Source organism: Clinocottus analis, unplaced genomic scaffold, assembly GCF_023055335.1.
Source record: "Clinocottus analis isolate CAN_PGR_092001 unplaced genomic scaffold, fCliAna1.0.p SCAF_15, whole genome shotgun sequence".
Lineage (NCBI taxonomy): Eukaryota > Metazoa > Chordata > Actinopteri > Perciformes > Cottidae > Clinocottus > Clinocottus analis.
In genome coordinates this window covers 5,309,631-5,337,339 of record NW_027175876.1, presented here as the reverse complement: position 1 = coordinate 5,337,339, position 27,709 = coordinate 5,309,631, and the positions used below count along the sequence as shown (strand labels likewise).

Here is a 27,709-nt window from a genome sequence, read left to right as displayed (position 1 = left end):
AAATATACATGCATTAAACAAACCCCTCATTAAAATCAACCGCGAAATAACAACACTAAGCCTCAAAGTCTAAAGGGGACGGATTTAAAGTTGAACCTTTCCCTGAATATAACCTCTTTTCTGTCGGCTCCAGGGTGTTGCAGATAGGATATCCTTTCACGCTGACAGGATGAATGACAACCTGACCTTTACTGCTTCAGTGCTCCCTGTGGACCATGAATACATAGAGTTAGAAAAGGTGTCCTGAATGAATACCAATGAGAGCAACCGCACCATTTGTCTTTCAACATAGCTTGATTATTATTTTCAGTATGTAACAGATATGCCAAAAGATATTAAAAAAAAAGTTTCCAAATGTACTTCTGGAATAAGAAATAATTGCCTTCATTATACACTCCTATCAGGGCTGATGGCATATGAAGTAGTGTTTCACTGATTTCACCTCAAAATCTTGCAGGTTCTAAGAGAGGTTGAAGCTCCTCCGGGAGGCTGTGCAGCAGGGGGTCTTTGCCCGAGGCATTGAAGTGGTCTTCACACAATCAGGTCTGGAGACATTTCTACTTCATTAGACACATTTGTGATTGGACAGCGTGGCACAGACAGGGTACTTCAGTGCCCTTGACATGTATTGGGAACTTCCTTTTTGGTGCTACCACTATCTCTTTGAAATAGATTGAAAGAAGATTTTCCAATAATAGTCAAAAGGAAACAATTAAGATGAAAATGAAGAATTGTAAATGATATCATTCTGAAGCCATGAATGAGTGAAAACTTATAAACCTGCACAAAATGTAATGTAAATGTAACTTTGCCTCTGCTGCGGGTTTCCTCTATCCTCGACAAAGTTAGCGACTAGCTGAAGAACACAGTGGAGCCTGTAGTAGTAGTAGTAAGATACAGATGTTACCATCTGGAGAAGGCCTTTACACACCAAGGATTCTTTTTTTCATGTGAATAATTTGCACGCCAGTGTATTTTTGTTGTTTTTGTCATGAGTACTAGGCAGCTAAAAAAAAGCATTATTTTCTGGAAAAGCAAAGTCGATCGCACTGAGCTTTCACACCACAAATAAAGGCCTCACTCTTCCACTCCTTACACTACTGACCTTACAGATTATTACCATAACTTTGGTTGACCCTTTGTCATACGTTTTTAGGTTAATTAATTACTTTATTTGTTCGTGTGCCCGTGTGTCTCCTGTGTTCTTGTCCCAGTCTAACAGCTGGGCTGTGACTCTGTTCAGTCTGAGCAGAGAGCCGTCAAAGCTGATGGGGAGGTCACTGAGTCACGACAGTCAGAGCAGTTGTCACTGTTCATATATCTTCTACAAGTTGAGCAGATGTCCTTTTGTCTGGAAGGTGAAGTATTAATGGATGAGCGAACCTGCAGACTCTGTTTTTGACTCAATTTGGTACAACCTGCAATATTATTGATAGAATTCTGTCTGTGATTTTATATATTGTGAGCAGCTGCACTGCATGTTTCCGAAGTCCCCTTAAAACATGAAATACATGAAATAAGCAGGTCCTTCTCGGCTACTGCAGGGAGGTCTATTTGCAGCCGTTTGGTTTCAGTTTTCTCCCAAAACCACAAAGACAGTTCAAAATTGTCTGCCGGCGCAAATATGCTGGAAAAGGCTGCAGCTTCGTTTTAGTCTAACTGAATAACCGTAAACAACAATGATAGAAATAGGTATCTATGAATACAGTATTGCTAAATGATAAAAGACTGCTCCAACCAGCCACTGTTTACCGAGAAATAATTGCTTCAAACACAATTATAGCTCAAGAGACGCTGGTAGCCTATATTTAAACTTTGGACAATTATGACTGATAATATTGAATATAAATGATTCTGCAGCTCCATTACATTTAGATATCTAAGTAAGCAGCAACAGCAGCAGGCCCCAGTATCTGTGCTCTTACAGCCATCGTGAATGATGTCAGTCTGTGCTTTGCTGACATGAGGCCGATGGTGAGCTGTTGACATGCACCCTTGGATATTTAAAGGACTATTGTTTCCTGTTCTTTCCACTTTATTCCTTCACTGTAGAGTTAATTGTAGGTACCTTTGACTTACTGTAGCAGGTTACACCTCCTCTGCCCTGTTTATGCCGAAGAATAGACAGAAGACACAAATACTGCTATAAGAGCAGCTGTTCCAGAGGGATTCATGAGCATTCATGCACAAGAGAAACCAATCACTGAGGCCAAATGAGGAAGCAGCTTTAGATCCATCTTCCTACGCAGGAAATTCAAGCATGAATAAACTCCTGTAACTTTAATTGGTTTGCAAAAAGGTTTGGCCTGTTGGGAAATTTGAAATAGCCGTTGGCCTCTTGGGAAACAGCAACAAGGAAAAAGGCTAGCATGTTACAAAAGCACAACAAGCCCAACGTTTTAAATGTGCAGAGATTCTGCAAATTGAGAGATGATTGTGATGTATTTTTTATCCAGAAACATCGCAATCGAACGTATCCAACATCATAAGATTGTAGGTCCTCAGCTTTTAGTGATCACTTGTGTTGTTGTTGTGAATGAGCGGGGCTCTCATCAGAGATAAGGACCTAAGACGTAAGAGGGAAGAAGATCAATCACACTGAGAAGCTAGACAACTATTGACAAGAGTCTGAAGAGATTTAATGAGCCATTTATTCAATACATGCACAAACGAAACCATTCACAAAACTGTGGTTTCAATCATGACTGAATTTAATGAAATACTCTAGACTTCCAAACTTAACATGCTCTATAAAAAGAAAACTGATTAATGGCATGAAAGCAAAGAATGCTCAGGGTAAAAGACCTGCATAAAAAATATTAATGCTGCAGGTACATTGTACTGTGCATACACAGGCAGCTGTAGGCAGGGCTGTACATCAAAACAGATATACTACAGTACTATTGATTTAGAAGGAAACCTTTCAGTTTCACCGTTAAAATGAGCGATCAAAAATGTTAACCAATAACCAATAACCCATTTATAAACAATTGGGAAAATGTTTTGTACGGCCAATGTGACGCAGATAACTTAAAATCTGACATCGCAGGAAAGTCAGAAAATAATCAGGCCCACTGCAAAAGGTGGGAAAAAGTTTCAGAAATAATGGTTGTCGATTCTTTCAGCCACATCAACTCATACACAAGTAATACATGAAGGCAAAACAGAGAGAAGGAAATCTCAATGGAAATCTCACACATGAATTGACACAAGATACAGTTCTGTAAACAGGAAAGAGTGTGTTGTCACAGTGAGCAGCGAGGGAGAGCATTCACAGATGTCATCATCAAGTTCTATCTTTTTATTGTAATATGTTTCCCAGATGAGATGAGATGTGTTTGCGTGAAGAGGTGTGGCATTATCAGAGACTCAAAGTCTTGAAGAGACGATAAAAGAGACAGATGTTTCTCTCAGGAGTTGGGGGAGGTCAAAAACAGAGCGAAAAGTAGAGGGAAAATTCCAGGAAAAAAAATCCTTTTTATATGAAATTTTAAGTCTTCTTACATGATAACAAGTGATAGCCTTTTGATCCTGTATTTCTAATACATGTATCTACTTTTGTTATGTATAATTTAGAGCAGTTTCAATGCTACAACCAGCGAGGAAAGTGTTGCAGCCATTTTTCTTTTTTTTCTTTTTTTTACACGTTTGAAGTTCATTTCACGAAGTTGGAGAAATCGCCACCGACAGAAATGCGTGATACCTAAATGTGAAGGTTTTATGACTCCTGTAGTTTTCTGCCAGGTGGGTAGAAACATAACTCTAGATGAATATTTATATTGCTGTGTTTGTCTCCTCAGACATTTACATTCATGAGGTGTTAATATTTCATGTTCAGTTGCCCTAAAGCCAGAGAAAATAAATAGAATAAATATTGTTTTTTAAGGTGTATTTTTGCTTCCTTTACTTTTATATGATTTTAGAGAGTTTGGGGTAAGCATTTGGAATATTGAAAGAAGGCGACGCCATCAAGTCTTAGCGATACGAGCAGAGCAATGATGAAGTGTGCTATTGTTTGTTGTCTAACTTCACTGCTCCCACACTTACAATTATCGGTGTAATAAGAAACAATACATTTTGTAATGCCTCAGTGCCATAGAATGCATGTTCAGATTGTTGATGTGGTCACATAAGCACATTGATATGAATTTCCATTACATTTATGCACCTCACACACATAAACAAAGGCTTAATTATCAGAAGCAATGTGCCGATACATTAACACGCATGCTTGGGATACATAAGCTCACATAACAAACGTGCCAGCTTTGCTCACAGTCTCATGCAGGATACAAACAAGCAATGTGGTGCAGCGCTATATTGAGAAGGAAATGCTTTTTCAAAGACAACATCAAACAGCAAAAATAGAGACATTTGAAAAGATCATTGGAAAGATGAATGGAGTTGGAGTAAAGGGTGAAACATTAGTTAATCGTCTTTCTTACAAAAGTGAGGCAAATGACAGAAACTGTGGGAAATGAAATCCCTGCAGCTAGGCAGGCTAGCTAATCATTCATAAGCAGTACATTACAGACACAGATGCCCACTCAGACCTCTCCAACATTAGAGTCAGAGCAAAGCAGAGAGCAAACAGCAGAGGCTCTGAACACAGGTGCCACCAATAATTAATCAACACAGGTGTTAACACTGAGTCTAATGAACTCAGCAGAGAAAACGCAGCCAGAAAGAACATCAAGCTGGTGACAAAACAACAAGGAAAAGAAACTGAAACAAGGCCCCGCTGTGACACAGATTATCTGCTTCAGCTGGTGGTGTAAAATAAACCTCGGGCAAGTCAATGCTCTCACGCTGAGCTCAGGAAACTTTACTCACAGAGACCCGAAGATAAGAAAGTCGGGAGCAGACGCCATCCAAGCAGTTGATTGAACTGTTGTTCTCTGAGAATGTTTCATTATATATCCTGTCAACACAGTTGGTTGGTTCTATGACCAGCAGGCCTTTATGCTAATTATATGTAAAAAAATAGAAGAAAAGAAACTAGGAATGATAACAGCTAATGTGAGGTATGATACAACACGTTGAAACATACACACAGTGCAGTGCGATACTGGTTGATATGTCACAAAGGTTTTAGAACTGTGAGGACACAGGAAGTGGGTTTCCATCCGGTTTTATTGTTTTCAATTTACACATTTAAAAAGAAAAATACAAAATGAAAACACAGCTCCAAATATAGAAAATAAGTGTTTACGCTTGGCTAAAAGGGAAAGTTGATGTCACAATGAAAGCAAATGTGAGACAGCAATAAAACAGATTATTATTATTATTATTATTATTAATCAAACTGGGTGACAAAAACCTGGGCTCTTTAGTTTAGTTTGAGTCCATCCACCATCCCTGGTGCTGCAAATAAGTAGGAAATGTGTATTCCATTTTTAAAGATGTATTTCTTCGGTAGAAAGGAAAACAAATTATTCGTGTCTCCATCAACTGCTTGGAGCGAATGAACCCGGCCAGAGCTGAGTTTAAGGGTTTTATGTCGGTGACCTGCCAGCAAACAGAGTAGCTCAGCTATCTGATCCACTTACGAACTTACAAGAGGAAAATGGAGAGAGATCTTTAGGAATTTGTGCAAATGTGTTCTCCTATGTCAGCTAGTGTTGAACATGTTTCATGGTCGAACGTAGAAACACTGAAAGTCATGCGAGTTAAACGTTCGCAATGTCAGAATTTATTCGGCGAAAGCGTTTCCATAGCCCATTTGGTGCATCAAATCCAAAAAACACCTCAAGCGAGAAAAAAATACATTATTTTCTCAATTGAGGAAGTCGTGCATGAAATATGTTTTTTTTAGTTTTTGGGGTGTTTTATGGAACTTGTTGAAAGCGAGAAATGTGAAGAATAATGCAAGCTTTCTCCTTTAATCCTGTTTCTTTCATTTACTGTAACATGCGCTGCAGGTAAGACAAAGTTGCCACGAAACACGTTAATCCTTCAAAACTTTGATTGTGATACAATGGTTGGATAAGTAAAACAAACACAGCTAACTCCAGCATTAAAGAGCACTTTTATTTACTAAAGAGTCCAGTAGAACTGGACCGGTCTTTTTAAAATACAATCATGGCACTTGAAAATAACCTCCATTTATAAAGGGGACAGATTATCCCAAAACAAAGGAAAAACCCCTCGAGAAAGTGACGGTTTACAATAATAAAAAACATCTTCAACAATATTAAAGCATTTGCTAACTTTGCTAAAAGCAATTAAGATCCAAAAGAACAAAACACATTTGAGAACAACACAGATATGACATCAGTATACTCTCGGTAAGAGCTGCACTGATTGTACAATATGACTCATGGATGGGTGTTTTTATTCTAATCAGTGCCGAGTGTTATATGGATGATGTTAATAACACTTCATCATGCACCAAATCTCCCTGCGCTGAATTTGGAAACAGAATGTCCAAACAATGTGTCTCGACACATCCATATATTTTTGGCCCCGTTGCCACTCGGATGATGTGTCTCTAAGACAACAGAGGAGCTTTATTAAACATTTAGAAAAAGTTGACGTCCTGCAGTCCCACTCTAATTTAAGAATCAAATTAGTATGAAGTTAGAGTGATGTTTTTTATTCAATATGAAGCTGCCTCTACTCAAGGTATTGACTCCATATTCAGGTGAAACTCTCGTCTCCTTTGATATTGTGACATCAGAATTCACGATCCCAGCCAGAGAACTCCTCTTCGGCCTTCGTCAGATCAAGAGGGAAGCGATCAAAGTTGATGTAGCAGGGGCCCTGATGGAGGAAAAGTTAGATTTTATTGAAAATTGTGGATACATCTAATACACACATGATTGTCGAACCGTGAGTTATTAACAGTAGTGTGACCCTCACTGCATGTTTGAAGTCAAAGGCCCTAAAAAAATCCACCTGATCCACCAGATTATTCATCACACAGAAACATCTGAGAAGCCGTCATTGGAGAGTGATGGGAAAAAGAACCGGCGCTTTAAAAAACAACTTGCAGGTGATTGGATGAACCATTTGTCAATCAAACTCTTACCAAAGCGAGTTGAGAGAAAAGATAAAACATCTTTTCAATTGAAAAAGCCATCAAGGTCGTTCTTTGCTCTTCTTTCAATGAAGACAAGCTCTCCAGTTGTGATGCTAAGTGATGCTATTGCAGCATTTACGTTAAGCTCTTTAGTAGCAGCCATTGTTGTTTTAAAAGAACAGTGTGATCTGGTAAAATTGTAAGATCACACTGTTCTTTCGCGTGACAATTTCGTTGCTAAAATATATATATATAAGTAACAGAATAATAAAATCAAAGGAAGTTTGCCCCTCGAGATTGTATTTGCATATTTAGTGAGATATATTCCAAATTATAGAGACATATTGAAGGGATTAAAAATGTCAGTATGTCTTAAAAATGTCCTCCTCAAAGTGAGCCGTGTTCTTTGTTTCTGTTTTCTTCAAACCAAAGATATAAGCCACTTTTCACATAGTGGCACAAACAAGGCTAACCCCGCTCCAGGTTGGACTTGCCTTGCGTATGAGCCGGACTGTGGGGGCGTCGAGCTGACCCACACGCAGCTTGTGCCAGTTCATACTGCTGAACCACCTGAAGGGAAGAGGAGGAGGATTACAGAAGATAAGACAAAGGTTTACGAGGTATCACATATGACATTCTACCGTCCAACACCCTCACACGTCACACGCTGCCGCTGTTACCTGTGATGCCGGACATCTTTGATTCCATTCTTGGTGTTTCCTAACCTCTGACCCGGCCGAGGTCTGCAATTAAAAGCACAGTAAATCATGCAGGCAGACGGCATTCACGTCTTATTTTATTCATTCCACTTTTTAGGAGATTTGCATTGAAAATAGTCATGAATAAAAAGTACATATTATGCGACAGTGTATTCATATGCAGGTGTGTTCCATAATTCATGCTCTCCTCTGGGAGTAACTATCGTCTTTTTGAATCCCTATAATATCCACATACATATTACATGATGCAACTCCAATTTTGTAAAAATTATTCAGGCAATTATTCAGGCGAAAAAAATTATTCAGGCAATATTGAGTTCAGTTTAAATATAGACTATTATCAGGATATACAACTGCAATCAACATATTCGTCTCACCTGCACAATTTGCTGATAATGGACTTGGCTGCCTCGCTCATGTACGGTGGGTACTTGAGCACCCCGTCCAAAATTTTGGCATAAATCTTCTGAGGCTCTGAACTTGAAAAGGGAGGGCTGACAGGTTGGAGGAAAAAAAAAGAGAAAAGTGTGATGTTTTTCAATCTTTCAACGGTCTGACATAACAAATAAAAAAAAAACATCTAGTTGCTGCTTGGGAACCTGAACCTGCAACTCCAGATCCTGGATCCTGCAAGAAGTCAGTCACATCTCTCTACTGCCATCTACTGGTTAACACTTGTATGACTCCTTTGTGACATAAAATCATTCTTGTGCTTTAAAAATTTGAATTTCAGGCCATTTATTAATACGTGCTTGTCAGACATGAACCTTACAGGACAGAAGAAATGCTTTCATCTAAAAATGGGCGGGTGTATGAGGATTACCTTCCCACCAGTAGCTCATAAATCAGGATGCCAAGAGACCAAAAGTCCACTGCAAAGTCATGTCCCTGGTTCTTGATGATCTCCGGGGCCATGTACTCAGGAGTTCCCACAAATGAATAGGTTTTCTCTCCACGCACCAACTCTCTGGAAAAACCAAAGTCCACCTGCAGACACACACACACACACACACACACACACACACACGACATGTGTAAATAGTATCGATCTTAAAGAGCACAGCGCTGGACACACAGATGAGTTCTCACCAGTTTGACGTAGCCCTTTATGTCCAGCATCAGGTTCTCCGGCTTCAGGTCTCTGTACATGATGTTCTTCTTGTGGAGGTAGGCGTAGGCCTCCACCACGCAGGCGGTGCAGAACACAGCGATGGGCTCGTCAAAACGCCCTCTGAAATCACAGACATGGAAGACTCTCCAACAACGTCTTCTTCTGCTCGCTTGAATTTGGTTGCAGACTAACTTATGAGCTTCCATCACTTTCTGTTGTTGGTGTTTTCATGTGTCTGGGCCAAACAGCTCTGAAGTGTTGAAGTGTAGTTCATTGTTGTCACTGTACTGTATTTTGCAGTGGGTAACAGCGTCAGCCATGTTTATCTGCTTGTGCAACTTTATTAATTGTAAGTGTTGAGCTCATGATGTAACAAAAGCATTGAATTGTGTCGCCCACTTTGCTCAAACAAAACGTTCTTCCTCATAATATTCTGTCGCTGGTTCACAGTGAGGAATAATCCCACCTCGCACAACAGTGCACCCCAATATTCTGCTTGAACACACATCTAAATGAGGAAGTGAGTTGTTGTCTGTGTTTTCTCACACTTCTTTGAGTTTGGTCCAGATCTCTCCTCCCGCACAGAACTCCATGACCATGTAGATGTATCGTGTGTCTTTAAAAGCAGCATGAAGCCTACAGAGGGAGAGAAAAGTTGAACTCAAGTAGCATTAAAGGCCAACTCACACCTACAAGTTATACGTATATTAAACTGAATGGATACGTTGATTTTATATGATGGTGACTGTGTGTCTGTTGTGATGGTACCTGACTATGAAGTCGCACTGGATGGCTTTAAGGATCTTTTTCTCAAACAACATGTGCTCCTCCTGTCTCTTGGCAACAATGTGCTTCTTGCTGACTCGCTTCATAGCGTAATATTTCCCATGATTCACAGTGGTCATCTTAGAATGGGCAAAAAACATTGATCATCACATCTATTAGTGTGTGTGTGTGTGTGTGTGTGTGTGTGTGTGTGTGTGTGTGTGTGTGTGTGTATATATATATATATATATATATATATATATATATATATATATATATATATATATATATATATATATATAGATATATATCTATATATATATATATAGATATATATATAGATATATAGATATATATAGATTCAGCTCTTCTCTCCGTCCCAGTAATGTTCAAACAGTTTTCTAGCTCCAGTCCCACTTCCTGCATTTTTCTGTTACTGGGGTTCAGTCTAATTTATTCCAGAAAAAAAAGATTTTTGTAACTCACAGAAATGACAACAATCCCAAGATGGTTTTGTCTATGGGAACTAATATATTAGCAAATATTGATACTGTGCTTACACAAGACAAACACTCACCAGGTCAACACGGCCAAACCCTCCGACTCCAAGCGTGACCGGATCTCCTTGATAGCGACCCTCTTGGTACGTCACCGGGACCAGATCCTTAAACCTCAGAGTGGAGCTGGGACTGACCAAGACAGACGGAGAATATTTAACTTCAAGGATCTCATTCACGTCAAATCTAATGATCCTTGTACATCTTTCAGCCTGCCTCCACGCAGTCTTTTCATTTCCTACAACCACTCACCTCAACTTTTCTGGAGCTTGGGCCTCCTGTAGCACTTTGGAGCTGGGAGTGAAAACCACATGAATCTGTGAGGCATTTACTCATCTCACTACTGTCACCAAGATTCAAAAGATTCATGGTTATGAAACAAAAAGATGTCTGCTGTACGTACTCGTCAAACAGCTCCAGGTGTTCTGTGGGAATTGTCTCTTCAAACACCCTGAAGGAAAGGAGTTGTATCAATTAAAAAAGTACACAACAAAAAGCTAAAGCAGGGAAAACAACAGTGAGCAAAGATCTTTCTATCCGGGAGCAACAGCGACATGTAATGTGGAGCCAGACTCACTCCTTGTCGATGGAGAAGCAGGTAACAGGGCCGTCAGCGCTGCATGTGGCAGTTCTCAAGACTTCCCTGCAGGAGGAGAAACATTGCACACAACATTGTGGAATTGTGGAAATTGATGATATCATATTTGCATATTTGTTTTTTTGCTGCAACAGGACTTTTTCTACTTAAACTGTGGCACATGGTTTCCTTTTCAGCACATTTCCTTGTTACATATTCATCAATTCATTGATTTTTATGCTGCACATCTAAACAAACCTCCCAATAGAACAATTAAATGCTGATTAGAGGCGAAGAACACAAGCTGCATGATATTTGATTTTTTTTATATTATAAACTAAGCCAATACCACCTGTGTGTAATCAAATCAATGAGCCTGTTATTAAACTGGAGATTACATACAATGTACTTGTTCTTTATGTTGTTTTCTTCTATAACAACTAGCCACAAGTTTGCTGCAGAATATTTAAATTTATTTGCATATCAACAGCACTGAAGAATTTGAGAAAATAGTCATTAGATTTGGTGAAGCGAGTTCACGTCACTTAACACTTCTCAGATTCAGGAGATAATTGTCAGGTTGCACAACCATAATGTCAGAGACGACAGCATCAGAGCCGTGGATGTTGCGCAAGTCTGCAACGCATGCCCTGAGGCATGCGTTGCCATGGTTACCGTATGAGCGCCTGTTCCCCGAAATGCTCCCCTTTTCCCATCCTACGAATCTGCTTCTGATGCCCGTTCACGTTCTTGGTCACCAGGACCTGAGGGCGAAACACACGCGAGGGGGAGGAAGAGATAATGAGTGTGTGTGTGTGTGTGTGTGTGTGTGTGTGTGTGTATCCGGTTGTGATGCACACTGAAAGACTCAGATATGAGTTCACAGCCGCAGTAGGACAACATACCTCTCCTTTGAGGATGATGTAGAATGTGTTTCCTTCTTCTCCTTCTCGAACGATCGCGTCTTTGTCCTGGTACTTCACCTGAGGAAGACCAGAAGAAAATATGATTCGAACAAATGTCATTTCCATACGCAGAACCCTATTAAATAAGTTTGAGGTGAAAATAAAGGTGATTTACAGGACAACAAAGCCAGAAATATTACACTGAATGTCATAAAAAAAAAGTTATATTTCAAGGCTACTGAGATTTAAAATAAGTCAGCAACTAAAAAACTACAAAAAGAAGAAAAAAACATTCAAAAAATAACAAAATAATATCTTCGTATTTCACATTATCTTCAAAAACGGTTATCAAATGTGTTTCAATGGCTCAGGAAAACTGTAGCTCTGCTTTACTGTCACACAAGTAAGAATTCCTTGTAACACACATGTAAGTACACACCTCCTCCATAGAGTCAATTATTTTGGACAGCTGGACATCATTCAGGTCCTTCAGAGTACGAGACCTGTGATAGTGTACAGAAAAAGAAGCAGCAGAGATATAAATAGTTATGACATGGTCCATGAAGTAAAGCAGTTACTTTATGGCAGTTTGACATAATAAGAAAACACCAAATCAAAGAATCATCATATTTCATTTCTGTTCTTTCTGCAGAGTCCATTAACGCACGTCTTCAGGAAGCCCATGAGCTGCTCTCGCTTCTTCTTGGACTTGTTGGTGATGATCGTCCTGTAGGTCTGTCGCTCCATGGACCACAGACGCACTGCTGTCTTTGCTGCAACAAGTCAAAGAGATGAATAGTTAAGACTGTTAAATGTGGCGGCTTTCCTATAAGAGAAAAGGCTATTGTGGACTTCAAAGAAAAGCAAACGTAAACCACACAGATGCATCCATTCGTACTGTCCCTTATACACAAACACAGCTAAACCCCATGCCACCACAAACAAACACACACGCTATTTCCACCTATCGTATGAATATAAACTAATGTGCAAGTCCTTCTCAGAGGCGTCACCAAAAGGACTGACCTTTGACTGTTGCTGTCCGTTTGCAGTTGTACAAGATGGCCAGTTCCCCGAACACGTCGCCGGTGGTCAAGCTGCGGAGGTTTCGGCCCGACTGAGTGACAAGGAGCTCGCCAGCTGAGAGATGGAAGGACAATGTTTTTGATGTATTTACAAAAGTTGAGTTTTTTTTTATTAAATAAGGGGTTTTGCACGATTCCTCCATCACGTCCAGTCCCACTGGGGCGTGTCCCCACCTGCTACGATGTACATGCTGTCTCCTTCGACGCCCTCTTTAATGACTTCTTCGTCCGGTTTGAAGCTAGACTCCGCTAACAGGTCCACCATCATGGCTGTCTGCTCATCGTCAAGGCGGCTCAGGAAGTCATTCTTCTGGATGGCTTTGACGATCAGATTTGTCTCGCTGATGACAGGAGGCGAGAGAGGTCACCTTCAGCAAAGGTCATTGAACACAACATGGAAACCACTCGTGCTTTCTAAAAGGTGTTTGGACAGGAAATCGGTTGGATTTGCCAACGCTGCAAATTAAAACCCCCGTGTGTAGTCCTACATGAATGTGGTATTCTGTCTTCAGTACCTGGCCATTTTCTTGACCCTCTTGCGTGTAATCTCCAGGGTCTCGGGGATCGGCTCAGAGGCAATGACAGCCGCGCGGCTCTTTCTGACCTGCGGTTCAATCTCATTACCGCTGCGAGAGGGAAAATCTGAGGCGGACAAACAGTGGGACGCAAAGGGAGAGTTAACTGTAAATGTCTGCAGCCGAATGTTGTGTCAAAGGTCAACTCGTTCATGTCCCGTGGTGCCCATGTTGGCCTCTTACCCAGATCATGATATTGACCGTCCAGCTCCTGCAAAAGTGTTTCTTTCTCCAGCAGCCGTTGCTCTATGGCGATAAGAGCAGAAAAATAAACATCACAAGGATGTTGTGCATGTGCATTCATTTTTGTAACATAAACATTTAGAAGACAGTCTCTAAAATGTTGTTTTGAAAGAATTGTGTTGATGATAGAAGTAAAAAAAAAAAAAAAGAGAGGACATTTTACAGTTGTCAGTGATCTCTGGTGCCAATACACACCAGTACAGGATGAGCTAACATCTGTGTGTGTGTGTGTGTGTGTGTGTGTGTGTGTGTGTGTGTGTGTGTGTGTGTGTGTGTGTGTGTGTGTGTGTGTGTGTGTAGTCTGTAAGATGTGTTTAGTTGTTGTAGATATTAAGACTTGTATTGCTATTGCGATCCAATTTGACAGGAACATTAAAGAGTTATTGTAACCGCCGTAGTTTCGCTGCCTGTCCGTACACACTCCTTCATCCTGTGATTTTGTGCTCTTTACGCTCAGCTCACTGTACAACAGTGGCGTAACATCACACTATACATTGCCTCTGTGTATCACAGAGTAATGGGGTCACAACCCAGCTAGACCACACCCAGCTGTGATGTTGGGTGTGGTCTAATGTGAAGTTGCTCTTTGATATAATATATTGTACTCACCCAGATCTTTGTTTTGCCTCAGCAGCTCCTGGTTGATCATACATTGTTTTGCTAGCTGCTGCTTCAGCTCCTCTAGTTGCTTCTCCATGACTACAGGATAAAAGAAATGTAGAAAAGAAACACAAGGAATGGATGGAGTGAAGATAAACTGCAGCACGGTCAGTGGTCGGCAGGCGTCTGCACACAGACATGAAGCCTCCTAAACGTGCTGTGTGCAGACTCACACACACAAACCGCCTATATCATATTTCAACTGTATGTAACTATACTGATGCCTTTTTTTTTTCCCAAGGCACTGAACTCTACTGCACTGCACGCACACAGCATGAGTCCTGCTGAATAATGCAGACTAATGAAGGACAGTCAACAGGGTGCTTTCTGAACGCTGTCACACCCTGCCAGCTCGCGCTAAAGATCTGTTGACACAACCTGTTTAAAATAGTACAAAAAGCGTCATTATCAGCTCACTCTTTGCAGACTGTATGCTATTCATTTCTCCCGGTGTGGTTGCTTCTGCAATAATGTGACATTAACAGCCTCTGCTGTATAATTTAGTGTTTGAGTTTCGGGAGTGGAACAAACCTCGAAACAAATCCGCGTCCACGCAAACAAACGAAGGAACCTTTACGATCCATACAAACACAAGGTCCCAGCTCCAATATCCTGAACACACACATCGGCTTCAGGAGGTGGAGGAACTGTTGGCCTCGTCACGTGACCCCTCCACAATTACCCGCGGCCTCACCCTGAACATTGGACAGCGCTGAGATTAGACATTATGTTAAAGCAAATCATAAAGTCGCTGAGCAATAGCCCATCAAACTGCGGCGGAAAAATAAAATGGCTCCTGATCTACGATTAAAGAGGAGTGTTTCTTTGATGCGGTTCTAAGCAGCAGGTGAGCTGGACATTGGGTTCTTGGGAAAACATCTTTACAGCTGTCACCTATAAATAGAATGTGATATCTTCCATCACACCAATGATTCACCATCAACTACAATGTGACAATCGAGTCCAGTGCAAAACACAATGCCACCGCGGTGCCGGGAGTCAATAGGCCAGTGTTGCAGGGAAGAATGTTTATGTTGTATTGTTACAGGGAATACAATGGCAGGTACGAGATTTTGAGAAAGCTTAAATCGCAGCTATACATGAGGACCAGTGATCGGGATGATAACCTTTAAAGCCTGAGGATCAACATGCAAAGAAGGAGAACACCAGGAAACAGTGATCCCAATGCACACCACTGGTTATCTATTGGCTGTTTTCTTTCATTTATTCTTTATTTAGGTGATGCAATACTGGGAGATTTCTTTTATGGTCCATCAGGTTGACACATATGTTGATCGACGATTGTTGGAAGCAGCGATTCAACCAGCAACTGATTCCAGGAGAGAACGGGGAGTAGGAAATTGGCAAGACAAATTAAAAAAGGGGGTATTTCTGTCTGCTTGTCAGATGCACAGGAGCAACATGATGCCCGACTGATCACCTTTTTACTGATACAGGCAACACACTGTACACTCCATACTGCCTCATTAGTAACGCATGGCCGAGTGTAACTACAGCTGAATACTCATAAGAGGCTCTGTAAAAAGGACACAGGAGAGGGCATGTCTAGTCTGTATGTGTGTTCAAGTTTAACCCTTTCACTGGATATTAACATGTCGATCATCATGCTTTTACTTAATAGGCAACAACTGCATTGCCTCTATGAGGGATGCCATGAAAATAGGGTTATGTTGCTGTTTACAAGCCTGCAAAGGTAAAAGTTGGCACTTTAAACACATGGAGCCATCCTCTTTAGGCACCATGACATCAGACTCTCGCAGTCACAAGTGGCATGTAGACACACTCACCTGCAGGCTGTGTGTGGATCAGGAGAGTAGATGAACGTCTGTCCAGCCTATAAAGGCCGCATGGATCATAGGAGCCAAATAATCACCCTGAACGGCTCACAAGTTTCACTCCCAGCTGCAGAGAAGTATTCGCTGTTTGTTCAATACCTGTTTGACCCCCAGACACACCTGAGCAGATACAATAATGTGCAGTCTGCAACCTCTCCAGAATTACTTCATCTTCTACCGCTGCACACTTTCTCAGCTGGCATTGCCATGTTTGCTCTTTAGCTTTTGCTATTTTTACTGCTCTCTCTCTCTCTCTCTCTCTCTCTCTCTCTCTCTCTCTCTCTCTCTCTCTCTCTCTCTCTCTCTCTCTCTCTCTCACTCACCCTCAATCTTTCCTCTGTCAATCTCAGCAGCTCTGGTGTTGAATCATTAACGATAACTTGAGGCTCCTCCCCTCTCACCAGGTAGAGGTACATGGGCAGGAGGAAGAGGAGGAGGACGAGGAGGAGGAGGAGGATGGACTGGAAAAAAAGTTGAATTTGGGGTGTGGAAAAATAATGTGGAGCTGCCAAAAGGCAAATTCATCTAAATTAACGCATGTATCCTATTGTTGTTTTTTACTTGAAAACACAACTGCTGATTTGTGATTTCCGTGACATTTCGCTGTGGGAGGTCATCGATCATTTCCTGCGAAGAAGCCAAATAACCGAGTGGAGGAAGAAGTAAATAATGAGAAAGTTGTAAAAGACTACATAAAAGGGTAAGTGAATTCATCCTATTTTTGTAAAAAAGGAAAAAGATCCACACATTTTCAAAGACAATCGCTTCATAATATAATCACAGTGAGTGCCTTTTCCCCTGAGAGGCACGTTCCCATAAGTGACAGCTGGAGTTGAGGGAAATCATCCAAGCAGAGGGCAACCAGGACAACTCTGATTATATCTGCCAGTTAGCAAGTGCCGACTTCATTAGGTTTTTCCACAGTTAATTCCTGGACGTTTTCCAGGCCGCAGCGTCATTAAATTAACCTCAATGAGGCTGAAGGGTTCGCGTTGTGACAGAGGGCGTGGGCCTTTATTGTTCACAGTTAATTATTGATACTCTCTCTCTAGTTAATAAACGACAACGACCCCACCAATCACAGATAAAAAGGTTCTTGGATTTCAGCCGTGGAACTCAGTGACTTGCAGTCTATGTTTTTCCAACCAGACCAATAAAGCGGCTTCGCGTTATATCGCCATATTGTGATCAGGTGTTGCTACTGTTGCTATGACAGCCACTTATCAGAGCGAGTTTCACAGACGTCTTCAGTTTGCGATCACTTCGAGATGTTGAATCACAAACTGAGATTTAAATGTGTATTATCACCATTCTTTAATTCAAGTGTAATTCACAAGAAAAAGAAAAAAAAAAGATTGTTCATAATGCCCGTAGTTCTTTCAGGTGAAGGGTGACAATCATAAGTGATGTTGTGGTTACAGCTCAGAAGGGAAACTGAAAACACACGAAAAAGGAGTTGCCAAATAAGAATACACATCAATTCAAGGCAAGTGAAAGTGGTTAACGTCTGCAAAGTGCTGACGAGCAGAGAAACTCAATATGCCAACATTTAGCAACATTTGCTGCTATAATCTTCACATTTCTTGTTCAGAGTCCAACAACTGTATAGCATCGAGTAATAATGACATAAATCCTAAATTCTCTTGGTACTGGCATTATAAAATGATGCGTTTGTATCATCAGTGCACTATTGGTGTTACACACGCGTAATATAAATCCTCTAGCCTACATGTTCTAGACTACTTTGAAGACATTCAGTTCACACACCAACCGGGATGAAATCAGTGATTATGTTAAAAACAAATGACCACCTCTAACTACGAACTAGATAAATGTTGTTTTTTTTTAATCTATTGCCCATTTCCCAAATGGTGTGCGTCAGTGTGAAACAAAAGGCCGATTACAACACGCACAAATTCAAAAAAACGCTGTTAAATTATTGACAGCATGTACATAATACCTCAAGTACTTTTTACAGTTTCAGCTTTTTCACCTCCGATGTACTGCATAATTTACATTGCAACCAAGCACACTGCAAAAGCATATACAACCACACAATACACTTTCCACTTTGACATTTCAGTTGTTTTGTTTTAAAATCCCCAAAATTGGAAGATATACCTATTTTACAATCTACACTTATTTTATTCATGGCAGAAATGTGTATTCCAGCTGAGTGGGTGTTTTTTTTTTTAGGTTGAGACTAACAGTTTTAATAAATGAACTGTTAGCAGGGATTACCTCAACGGTAAATGGTATGCATGTGAAGCATGCATGCGGGACGAAAATGTGGGGGAGAATAATCTTTTTAGGAATGTTACACACTTCAAAAAAACAAGTCTTGCCAAATGAAAGTAACTTATGAACAAAACAGCATCTCTGTATAACTGTTATTCTCACATTCAGTTCATTTCTATTTAAATTACATTTTAAAATAGCATTTTGGTTTCAACACACTACAAGTGCTTCAAGCCACGTTGGGACGGCGTGTGGGAAAAAACATGATTAAAATCGATTTATAGTCTGTCGACTTTTTTTAAAGTGTGTGTTGCAATATTAGGCGTTGACTTAGTCATGCACTTTTTAAAAAAAAAATCTTCTTTGATTTCTCATTAAAACCCGAGAAGATGAGGAGGTAGATTGCATATAGCTGCAGTGAGGTCACATGATTGTACAATACAGTGGGTCATTATGTCAGCACCCAACATTTCTGTGGCGTGATGATGACATGCAAGGCTGAGCAATGCATTTTTGTGAATAGCTTTTCTACTGCTATGATGCCAATGACTTTATAATCTTCTCAGCTAGCAGTAATTCTAGTTCAGAGTACAGAGTGACGAGGGAGAAAGATGATCAGCTTCTTTGCTCATCTTTAATGCCACAGGCTTTCCTGATGTCCTTCGGGTGTTCGAAGGCGGCTTCGACAAACTGGCCAAACACACGCTCCATGTAGCTCTCGCCCCGGGGAAACAAACCCTGCAGGAAGGCGATGTGTCCACCGTGGGCCGTCAACAGCAGAGCGACATTAGGCAGGCTCTGGATTGTGGTCAACGGGAAGGCTGTGCGTCAAGGAAACACAGTGAAAAAGATTTAGTGAGCGAGACTTGCTAAGGAATGTGATAAGCCATTTTTTTGTAGCATGGAGCACAGAAGAAAGGATGAAAGAACAACTTGAAGGATTTTAGGTGGAGACACATTCCCTTCATAAATACTGTAAATGCATTCAAACCCATATGCACACACACACACACAGCACTGCATCCTATTTTCAGTCATTTTAACATAACATCTGGCATTCAATTCATAGGACTGATCACAAAAAATAAAACCGAAACAAGTGAAAAGCTACATCAGAAACTGTAAGCCCAACACGATGCCCATCTCCTCCTGTGGTCCACTCACCATGTTGGGGAGAGAAGGGGTCATCAGCAGCGTTGAGACACAAGATGGGAACCGCTGTATTATGGAGTTTATTGTCCGGGCTGGCATCGAAGTAATAGTCCGAGCAAGATTCATAGCCAAACACCAAAGAGGTGAAGCGCTCGTCGAACTCACGGATAGTCTGCGCCTAAAATAAATTAAATGAAAAGGAAAAGGGAAGGCCATCAAACACACCGTGTAACACACACTTTTACTTTGTGTATGTATCTATGTATGTAATTGTGGGTGTATTCTCGTTTTGTCTTTTATTTATTTATTTTTTTAAATAGCCCCCATAGATGTATGTTATAATTCTAAATAGTCGTGACTTTGTTGAGTCTATAATGATAATAATAAAAGGAAATGGGAAACTATGATAGAAAAGGAAACGTAAAAGATGAACCATACCTTCAAGACGTAGTCGATGTTCACCACTTTCTCCAGAATCTTCCTGTGCCTGTGAGAAACGTGTTTTTGTAAACTGAGTCTACAACAAATTTTGAAACTACAGGAATTTATGAAAATGCAACTTATCCGACCTGGTGACCGCGGCACACAGACCGGCGGTGAGGTATCTATTGAAGAGCAGCCAGTTGAGTGGTTCTTCCATTGAGGCAGCCGACTTCAGCGCATTCCATGGGACTGAGATGGTGAAACCCGCCACCATCCCGGACTCTGTACGCTTCCGGGCCAGATAGTTTAATAACAACATGCTGTACAGGGTGACAGGAGAGAACATTACAGGACAAGACAACAGCAATTTGACAAAACGCAGAGAGGAAACAAAGATAGGACCAATTTCATCATAAAATAACTTTTATCAGAGAGATGCAAGCAGTTGGAAACCATGACACCATGCACCGACTCACCCTCCTAAAGACACACCAGCACCAAGCACAGGAGCCGAGGGGTAAAGTCCTTTAATGTGGTGGACCACATGCTCAAGATCTGAGGTATTGGCTGCACAGTAGGTGACAGGCGTCTGAAGCGAGCAGAGGCAGAGAGGAGAGTCATACTATGCTGCGTTCAAGTGCCAGAGTTTGTGTTTTTACTGCTCCAAAAAAAATCCAGTGAAAAGACCAAAACCAATATTGCCTTAGTTGTTCTTGTTTATTCGTTGATACGTTTATGTTTCATTGATGGAGATCTATAGCACAGACTCCCAGTAGAAGCTAAATGAGGCTTTGGATACATTGAACAGTATTGTTCATTGAACAGTCGTGTTCAATGTATTGCTGTCAATTCCCTTTTGGTCTTTCCATGGGATTTTCTGACAGGAAGAAATATCCAACCTTATTATTTTCGTCAGGAGATTATGTATTAGGTTGGATGTGCGCTTGTCTGTCTGTCAGTCTGTCTCCTGCTCATCTCACATACTGCTGGACCCATTAGCCTAATGCTCATGGTGTCAGTGATTTAAACTTTTTAATAACAGATTTTATTGAGAACATATTTCATTAACTGTTTTCTACCGTCACCAGCTGCTTTGTGTGAGTGAAATATGTGTTTGCTTGCAGTCAAGAGGGTGGGCAATTGTACATACACCCATCAGTTTATTAGGTAATAATTACACTCACCAACAACTCTTCCCCTCCAAGCCCTCTGTTGTTGAAAACTACACATCTGGAAAAAGAACAGGACTATGATCACAGCTACAGCAGCTATGGACATTAAATTCAGTGCAATTAAAACAAATTATGTGTGTGTTTTTTTCAAACCTTTGTGTTACTCTTTCAAGATGAACTTAGTTCTGATTAAGTTAGTGAATAGAAAGGTTTAGGCTGTTTACCTTTTCACTTCTGATTTTGTCACACATAAAGAATTGTATCATTAAAGAGGGCGGACAAGTCAGGAGCACAACAGACCTGTAGCCACGGCGGGTGGCCTGGTTAAGGGCATGGACCACATAAGACTGCTTGCTGTTGCCTGTCAGACCTGGGAGGATCAGTACTGTGGGCCGGGTAGACGACTCTGGGTAGGTCACACTATCCTTATTGTCCATCCAGTCCAGAGAAATCTGACCCCCATCTACCGTACTGATCAGCTCACTGGTGGATGAAGGGAGGATTACTAGAGCACATCATTATAAAGACTATAAAACATAGAGAGATACTGCTGAAAGATAACAGTATGACTGTGGACACGTCAGCAAAAGAAACATAACAGATCAAAGGGAGGTTCAGGAGGTTTATCCTACTTGCGATAAGTGACGGGGGGTCTGGACTTGAGGACGGCACAGACCAGTGTTTGAAGCCGGCCTCCCCAGCACCACGGGGTGGGACTGAAGCTCTCAGCCACCACAGGACAGTGCTTGTGGAGGAATGCACTGAAAGACGTGCTGGAGATGAGGGCTGGTTTCTAAGAGGAAAAAAAAAAACAGGTTTCTTGACATTAGTATACTTGTGACTGACAAGGATACATGAAACTAGTATAAGAGGTCCAGAACTTCACAAGCAGGATGCGTATGCGTTACTGTAAACAGTACAGTGTCTACAAAACCTGAAAAACACAACCCAATATGTAACACACAATTATCATGCACACTTTCATACTATAGGTATTCATGGTTAACTTGACCATGACATCCAGACAAAACATACAACATGAGTATTATATAATATTAAACCGACAGTCATTGAGTAGTTGGCATATAATCAAAAGTTGTAAGATGAATACATGTTTAAGTCATACGTGAAGTTACAATAGCAAACATGTTCAGGTCCTGGATTTTATTTTTTTTAATAGTTTTATATAATGGTAAATTCAGTATTGGATTTTCGGACTGCTGTCATTTAAAAGCATCACCTGAGGCTTTTGTAAAGTGCAATAAGCATTTTCCAAAGTGTTTATTATATTTTGTAGACCAAAGCAAAAAATGTAATAATTGACAAGATACTGAGCAGAACGATAAATATTGGAAATAACCGATAAAACTTTATTTTCAATCTTCATTAACACATGTAAGTGTTTATTAATGTGGCTGTCAACAGTTATAATTCCTCCTGTGAGAGTTTAATGACTTGCACATGAAGTTGAACAAAAGTTTAAAAATTATTCAAAGGGATAGTTGTGCTCAAGGCTGAAAAATAGATATTTAACTTAATACATAATTACAACTATCTTCAATTATGTTATTACGCATTAATTAACGGGCGGACGCTTCATTCATAAACCAAACAAATTACTCAACTCATTGCTGATGTAAAATAAAGATAAAGACAAAAACAGATGTATTAAACAACAAATAAATTAATAAAATACAGTAAAACCTCAAACAAACATCAATGAAATAAACAAGAAGAGTAGACGAAAACAGGACAGATAGAGCACAGTTACGAGAGAAAAGGTGCATAAGTGCGGTCACTGCAGCGGCACCGCTCACCTTTACCACAGTGACTGACCTGACACTTGCGGCCCCACAGATAGTACAGTGCGGCCGTGACGGAGCAGATGACCACCGTGTACGGTCTGGAAACACAATCCCAGTATGTTCTCCAGAGCTCCGTATGTGATAAAAACATTTCTATTGTCTATTTGTTAGTTAGCTACAGAAGAGAGCTAACCCGCTAGCTTAACGGTTCTTAACAGTCAAACGACTCCGCAACGGGACGGATACAAAAAGACCGGTGACGTCAGTTACAGTAATGCCTGACAACCTGCCTTCATCACCACCAGCTAACGTTAAAGGTGTGTGACAGCCGCTCGGTTTCCTCCGAGGAGTCCCATCACATCTGACAGTGATGCCAAAGAGCCGGTATCCGTCTGCAAGCTTTTTTAATTATTCCGCGAGCGGCGTTTCCTCCAGAAAGTAGCTGCTTCCGGGTTCTCGCGGACCACGACCGAAGATCGTATGTTCAAAAGCGACGCCTCCGATGTCAAAGGACGCCTCCGCTCGTGTTGTACAATCCACCGCATTCACCGTGGATGAGGGGTGGGCTAGCGAGGGTATTCACAGACGGGACTACAAACATGGAAGTCAACTAACGCGCATGCGCCGTTCTCCTCCTTAACGCCGGTCGGTTGGCCACATTCTGTCCCACTTTAAACAATCTTATATGCATAGGTTATGGTTATAGGTGGATGACTACCAACACGCATTAGGCCAGAGAGGTTGCAGGTATTTTAAAAATAGTAAAATGTATGCTTGGCAACTGTCAAGTCAAAGTCGATAGCGTATACCACCATTTGATTCCCATCAGTTTGATTTGAAGTGTCCATCATGAATGTGAGGAGCTAAACACGCTGTTTGATTGAAACGTCTTTGCCCAGACCCTCAGTGAGCCCACAGATGTGGCAGCTTCTTTGTAGAAGTGTTATTAATGGCCAATTTGTTTGGAAATATAATGGCTATATGTCTTGTAGATTGCCAAAGTCTAGTTTTAATATCTGTAATAGTTCAGCTGATGCCTGCTTACAAAGTGTATATTCAAACACAAGTGTGTGTGTGTGTTTGGTTAAATTATTGCAAACAAATTACAGCACCTGGTATTTCGATTTAAGAATAGAGTGAGAGCTCCTTCCTAAATGTTCAAGCTTTGTAAGAAAGAAGGGGGAAAAAAGACTTGACGATGAAATCCGGTTAAGGCCACGTCTGCTTTGTTGAAAGCACTCAAACAATAACATCGTCATTTGACATGCAAATATAAACTTCGGACACTGGCTCACTCAAAGTCACACCTGTTCCCGTTCATATAAGCTAACTTGGTGATATAAACAAACTGGAGGTAAACATAGGGATTTATATACAACAACAATAAAGCAAGCACAAAGGTTCTTGTTTCACAATTTATTCCCTGTTGATCACATGAAATCGCTCCCTATTTTCCTTTAAATGCAAGAGACAATTGCTTTACAAAGTAAGGTCTTCATTTGAATTATTCATGATTCAAGCTAGTTGTGTGGGATTCCAGTTACCACCTCTGACTCAATACCACACTCGTCATTTCCACGCTTGATCTTGAAGAAACCTGAAATGAGAAGACACAAAAACATGATTTAAACTTCTTATTCCATATCCCTCATTGCCAAAGTTATATAAGTGACCAAAAAACATGACGTCCCAACCCCTGGCTGTGTCGCACCTTTATCTCCCCAGTCACCATTCCAGGAGTTTGCAGCCAACCAGTAGGGCGTCCCATCCTCCTCCCCCCAACCGAGGATCTTGATGGCATGACCGCCCAGCATGTCACCTGTCAAATGCTGGTACACACCTAGTAGCATTGAGTGCAAAAACACAGGCCTTAAAGGACAACAGGAGTGGTTTTCCTCATTTTAACATGGAATACTAGAATTTTAGTCAACCGGCCAATAATACATTACATTTATATTTTGCAGAACAGTTACACAAATTTAAGTTGAACTGTTATTACTTATTTTTTCTTGCTGTATGTATTTAAAGAATACTTATTTTAAAGACTAATGAGCCCAGACCCACTATAGTAGGATTCAAACTCTAAAACATGGACGGCATGAATATGTGTCTTTGGCAAAGCATAAAATAAATAAATGAAGTATGAAGTTAAATCTAGGTCAATAGTTTTGTTTATTTGGAACAAAATTTGAACCTGAAAATCCAAGTTTTGGTCTTGAACTTTGAAAAATTCAACAATGTATTTCTAAATAAAAATAAGTGTATAAAAGGTTTTTTTTGGTTACATATAATTTTGATTCAGTTCTGGGTTTTTTTCAGTTTTCAGTAACAAGTTTGATATATTTTTCAATTGATGATAGCACGATGATATTATTATTATTATTATTTTACCGTTTGTATTCTTTTTTTTGAGGGGGGGGGGGGGTAAATATTTTTTTGACTTTCAGATCTGTTTTTTTTACTTTTTGCCTTCATAATAACAAAACTGGTCAAAAAAGTTTCAATTAAAACGGCTGTAGTAAACTACTATTTCTCCTGCCATGCTGCTGTGTGTTGAGAAGAGGCTTCAGTGCTTACAATATACAGTTTCAGAGTAACGGCTATTGGGGAGACAAAGTCAAACCCGCCTCACCAGCCTTATACAGCAGAAAGTCTGCATATACAGAGAAAGCTGCCTCCACGGGCCCGTTCTTGTACAGCTCGGTCATGATCTGCTCTTGCTTGGGCGGGACGCTGTATGAGCGTTTACCTGAAGAGGGAGACACAGGAAGCAGAATTATGTGTGACAGTGAAGCTACAATAGTGGGCATGGGGGTAGTAACTGGATCGTTTTGGAGGTGTGTACCAAAGTGTTTGTCCTTCTGATAGGACGGCGAGTATCCATCAATGCACTGCTCTTCACACTTAGGAGTGGGCTCTTCACCCTGACAAGGAGGACGAGTCCCATTCACGTGATGCTCACAGGAAGCAATGCTGTAGGGTCGGCAGCCTGTCAAACACGCCACCGTTTCAGCTCACACTTCACTTCCTTTTAATACTTTCTGAAAATCAATGTGAAACCCATCTCAGTTCACACTTACCGGCGTTGGAGGCATACAGGCCTCCTGTCACCAGCCCTTTCTTTGTCCAGAACTCCCAAGCAGCAGAGGGATAACCACCAAAACAGCTGCATCCACAAGGAAAACAAAAACAAAAAAACACCAGCAGCGTTGTTGTTCAACGTCCTCTTAAAAGACCTGCAATGCACTTGTTTTGTCCCTCACATACTCACCCCATGCCACACTCATCACAGCAGGACAGCAGATCTTCAGCAGAGATCTCCAAAGAGATCTGACCACTGCTGTGGATGCATAACCTGTCGGACATCGCCTCCACCGCCCCGAAGGCCTGCGTGTCAATCAAAGGGAACACCGGTTTAAGACATCTACTGGCTTCAACGGAGCCACTGTTGTGTCTTCTTGTCGGTCCATCTCACCCAGCAGGACCCACATGATCCCTGGTCTCTGATCTGCTTGATGGTGGGACAGTTGGGCCACTGCTGGCGCGCGTCGAAGCTGTCAGGAAGCTTTATGCCCTCTGTATTGTGAACGCTTGAACAAGAGAGGATAGTCACTGAGCACTGCAGATAGCTGACCAGACCTGCTGACTGTCACCTGTTTGGGCATGTGAGAGTCACAGACACATGTATCCATGCCCAGACAAACGCCCACGCATGGTTAAACTTACACCTCTGGCAGCTTGGGTCCATTCAGTATAGTCCCACACAGTCCCTTCAAATAGCTGATATCAATGTTGTGGAAGTTCTGCCCGGCCTGGTGGAGCAGTTGTAGAGGCGTTAAAACGAGAGATGGCAGAAATCACAGCATTCATGATCACAATCTGTGACAGCAGGTTCCATCAGGTGGCGATATGCTGCAGAGATATAGTCACTAGAAATGCCCTAAATCTACTCACCGCCCAGGTGGTGTTGGCTTTGTTGATAAACTGGACCATCTCAGAGGCCTGAGTGAGGGGAGGCCGAGCCTGGGTGACGGAGACTGTCACAAGTACACAAAGGAGAGCCAGTGGACGCATCCTGCAACACACAGGACAGTCAGACTTCAAGGTAACCAGCTGCATGTGCTCAGAAGGGAGAGGTTTCTGTTTTATGAGACATGTCAGCGTTTTATGGGGCCTTGCAGCATGAGCATCACAAGGCAATGACACTAAAACAAGTGTAGGTCACACTTGAATGTCTTTTTTTCTCCTGGAAATATGGAAAATATTTGCAATTTCTTTCGTAATTCAAGGAATAGAATTAAAGTTGGACAGAGTTGCACATACACAAGTTTAAAGCAACTAGAGAACACAAGAGAGTTGCAGGTAATTATTTGTTAGCGTGTAACTTTATACTTTTGAAGTCATAGTTGTTTGTGACAAGTTCAGACCAATTCAAAATGATGGTCTTGTTATATTTTCACGAGATGATTATTTGTTATTTTGTGGACTTAAATCACAAAAGATCTTTAGAGGTAAAATCAGTTGAGATTGAGTCAGAGTCAAGTGACCAACAACTATTATTTACAATTAGCGAACAATATCAGCTAAATCTTGAGTATATTTGTTGGAATAACACAACAATAAACTTGTTTATTATTGGCAATCAACTAAAATATAAAAATTGTAATAAACAACAAGTACCATTGAATAAATGTAATTTTAAGCACAACCAAAAAACAACAAAATTTCCAAATCTAAGTCATCATTTTTACCTGAAGTTTTGATGGACTGTCTTTCTTCAATTCCTTTCTCTCACTGAACAGGATACCCGTCCTCTCACTTCTTACCCGCCTTTTTAAGCAGAAA

General features: G+C 40.9%; 1 protein-coding gene across 1 annotated transcript; it reads right to left on the bottom strand.

Annotated features, from left to right (window-relative positions):
- Window positions 1-6,675: 6,675 nt before the first annotated feature.
- On the bottom strand, window positions 6,676-26,938 carry LOC137785946 (uncharacterized). Its single transcript, XM_068577523.1, is given in 43 exon segments — window positions 6,676-6,762; window positions 7,516-7,591; window positions 7,702-7,764; window positions 8,118-8,234; window positions 8,564-8,727; window positions 8,830-8,971; window positions 9,398-9,487; window positions 9,620-9,756; window positions 10,188-10,305; window positions 10,426-10,467; window positions 10,577-10,624; window positions 10,751-10,816; window positions 11,426-11,514; window positions 11,656-11,733; window positions 12,095-12,158; window positions 12,323-12,428; window positions 12,682-12,795; window positions 12,915-13,081; window positions 13,261-13,382; window positions 13,482-13,561; window positions 14,168-14,257; window positions 16,426-16,535; window positions 18,694-18,766; window positions 18,769-18,890; window positions 19,019-19,133; window positions 19,477-19,642; window positions 19,903-19,951; window positions 20,034-20,207; window positions 20,364-20,476; window positions 21,072-21,117; window positions 21,360-21,542; window positions 21,692-21,852; window positions 22,896-22,962; window positions 23,480-23,533; window positions 24,386-24,461; window positions 24,576-24,704; window positions 25,497-25,613; window positions 25,710-25,853; window positions 25,945-26,030; window positions 26,136-26,251; window positions 26,340-26,454; window positions 26,591-26,676; window positions 26,819-26,938. Coding segments are annotated over 43 exon segments (4,482 nt in total).
- Between the last annotated feature and the right edge of the window lie 771 nt (window positions 26,939-27,709).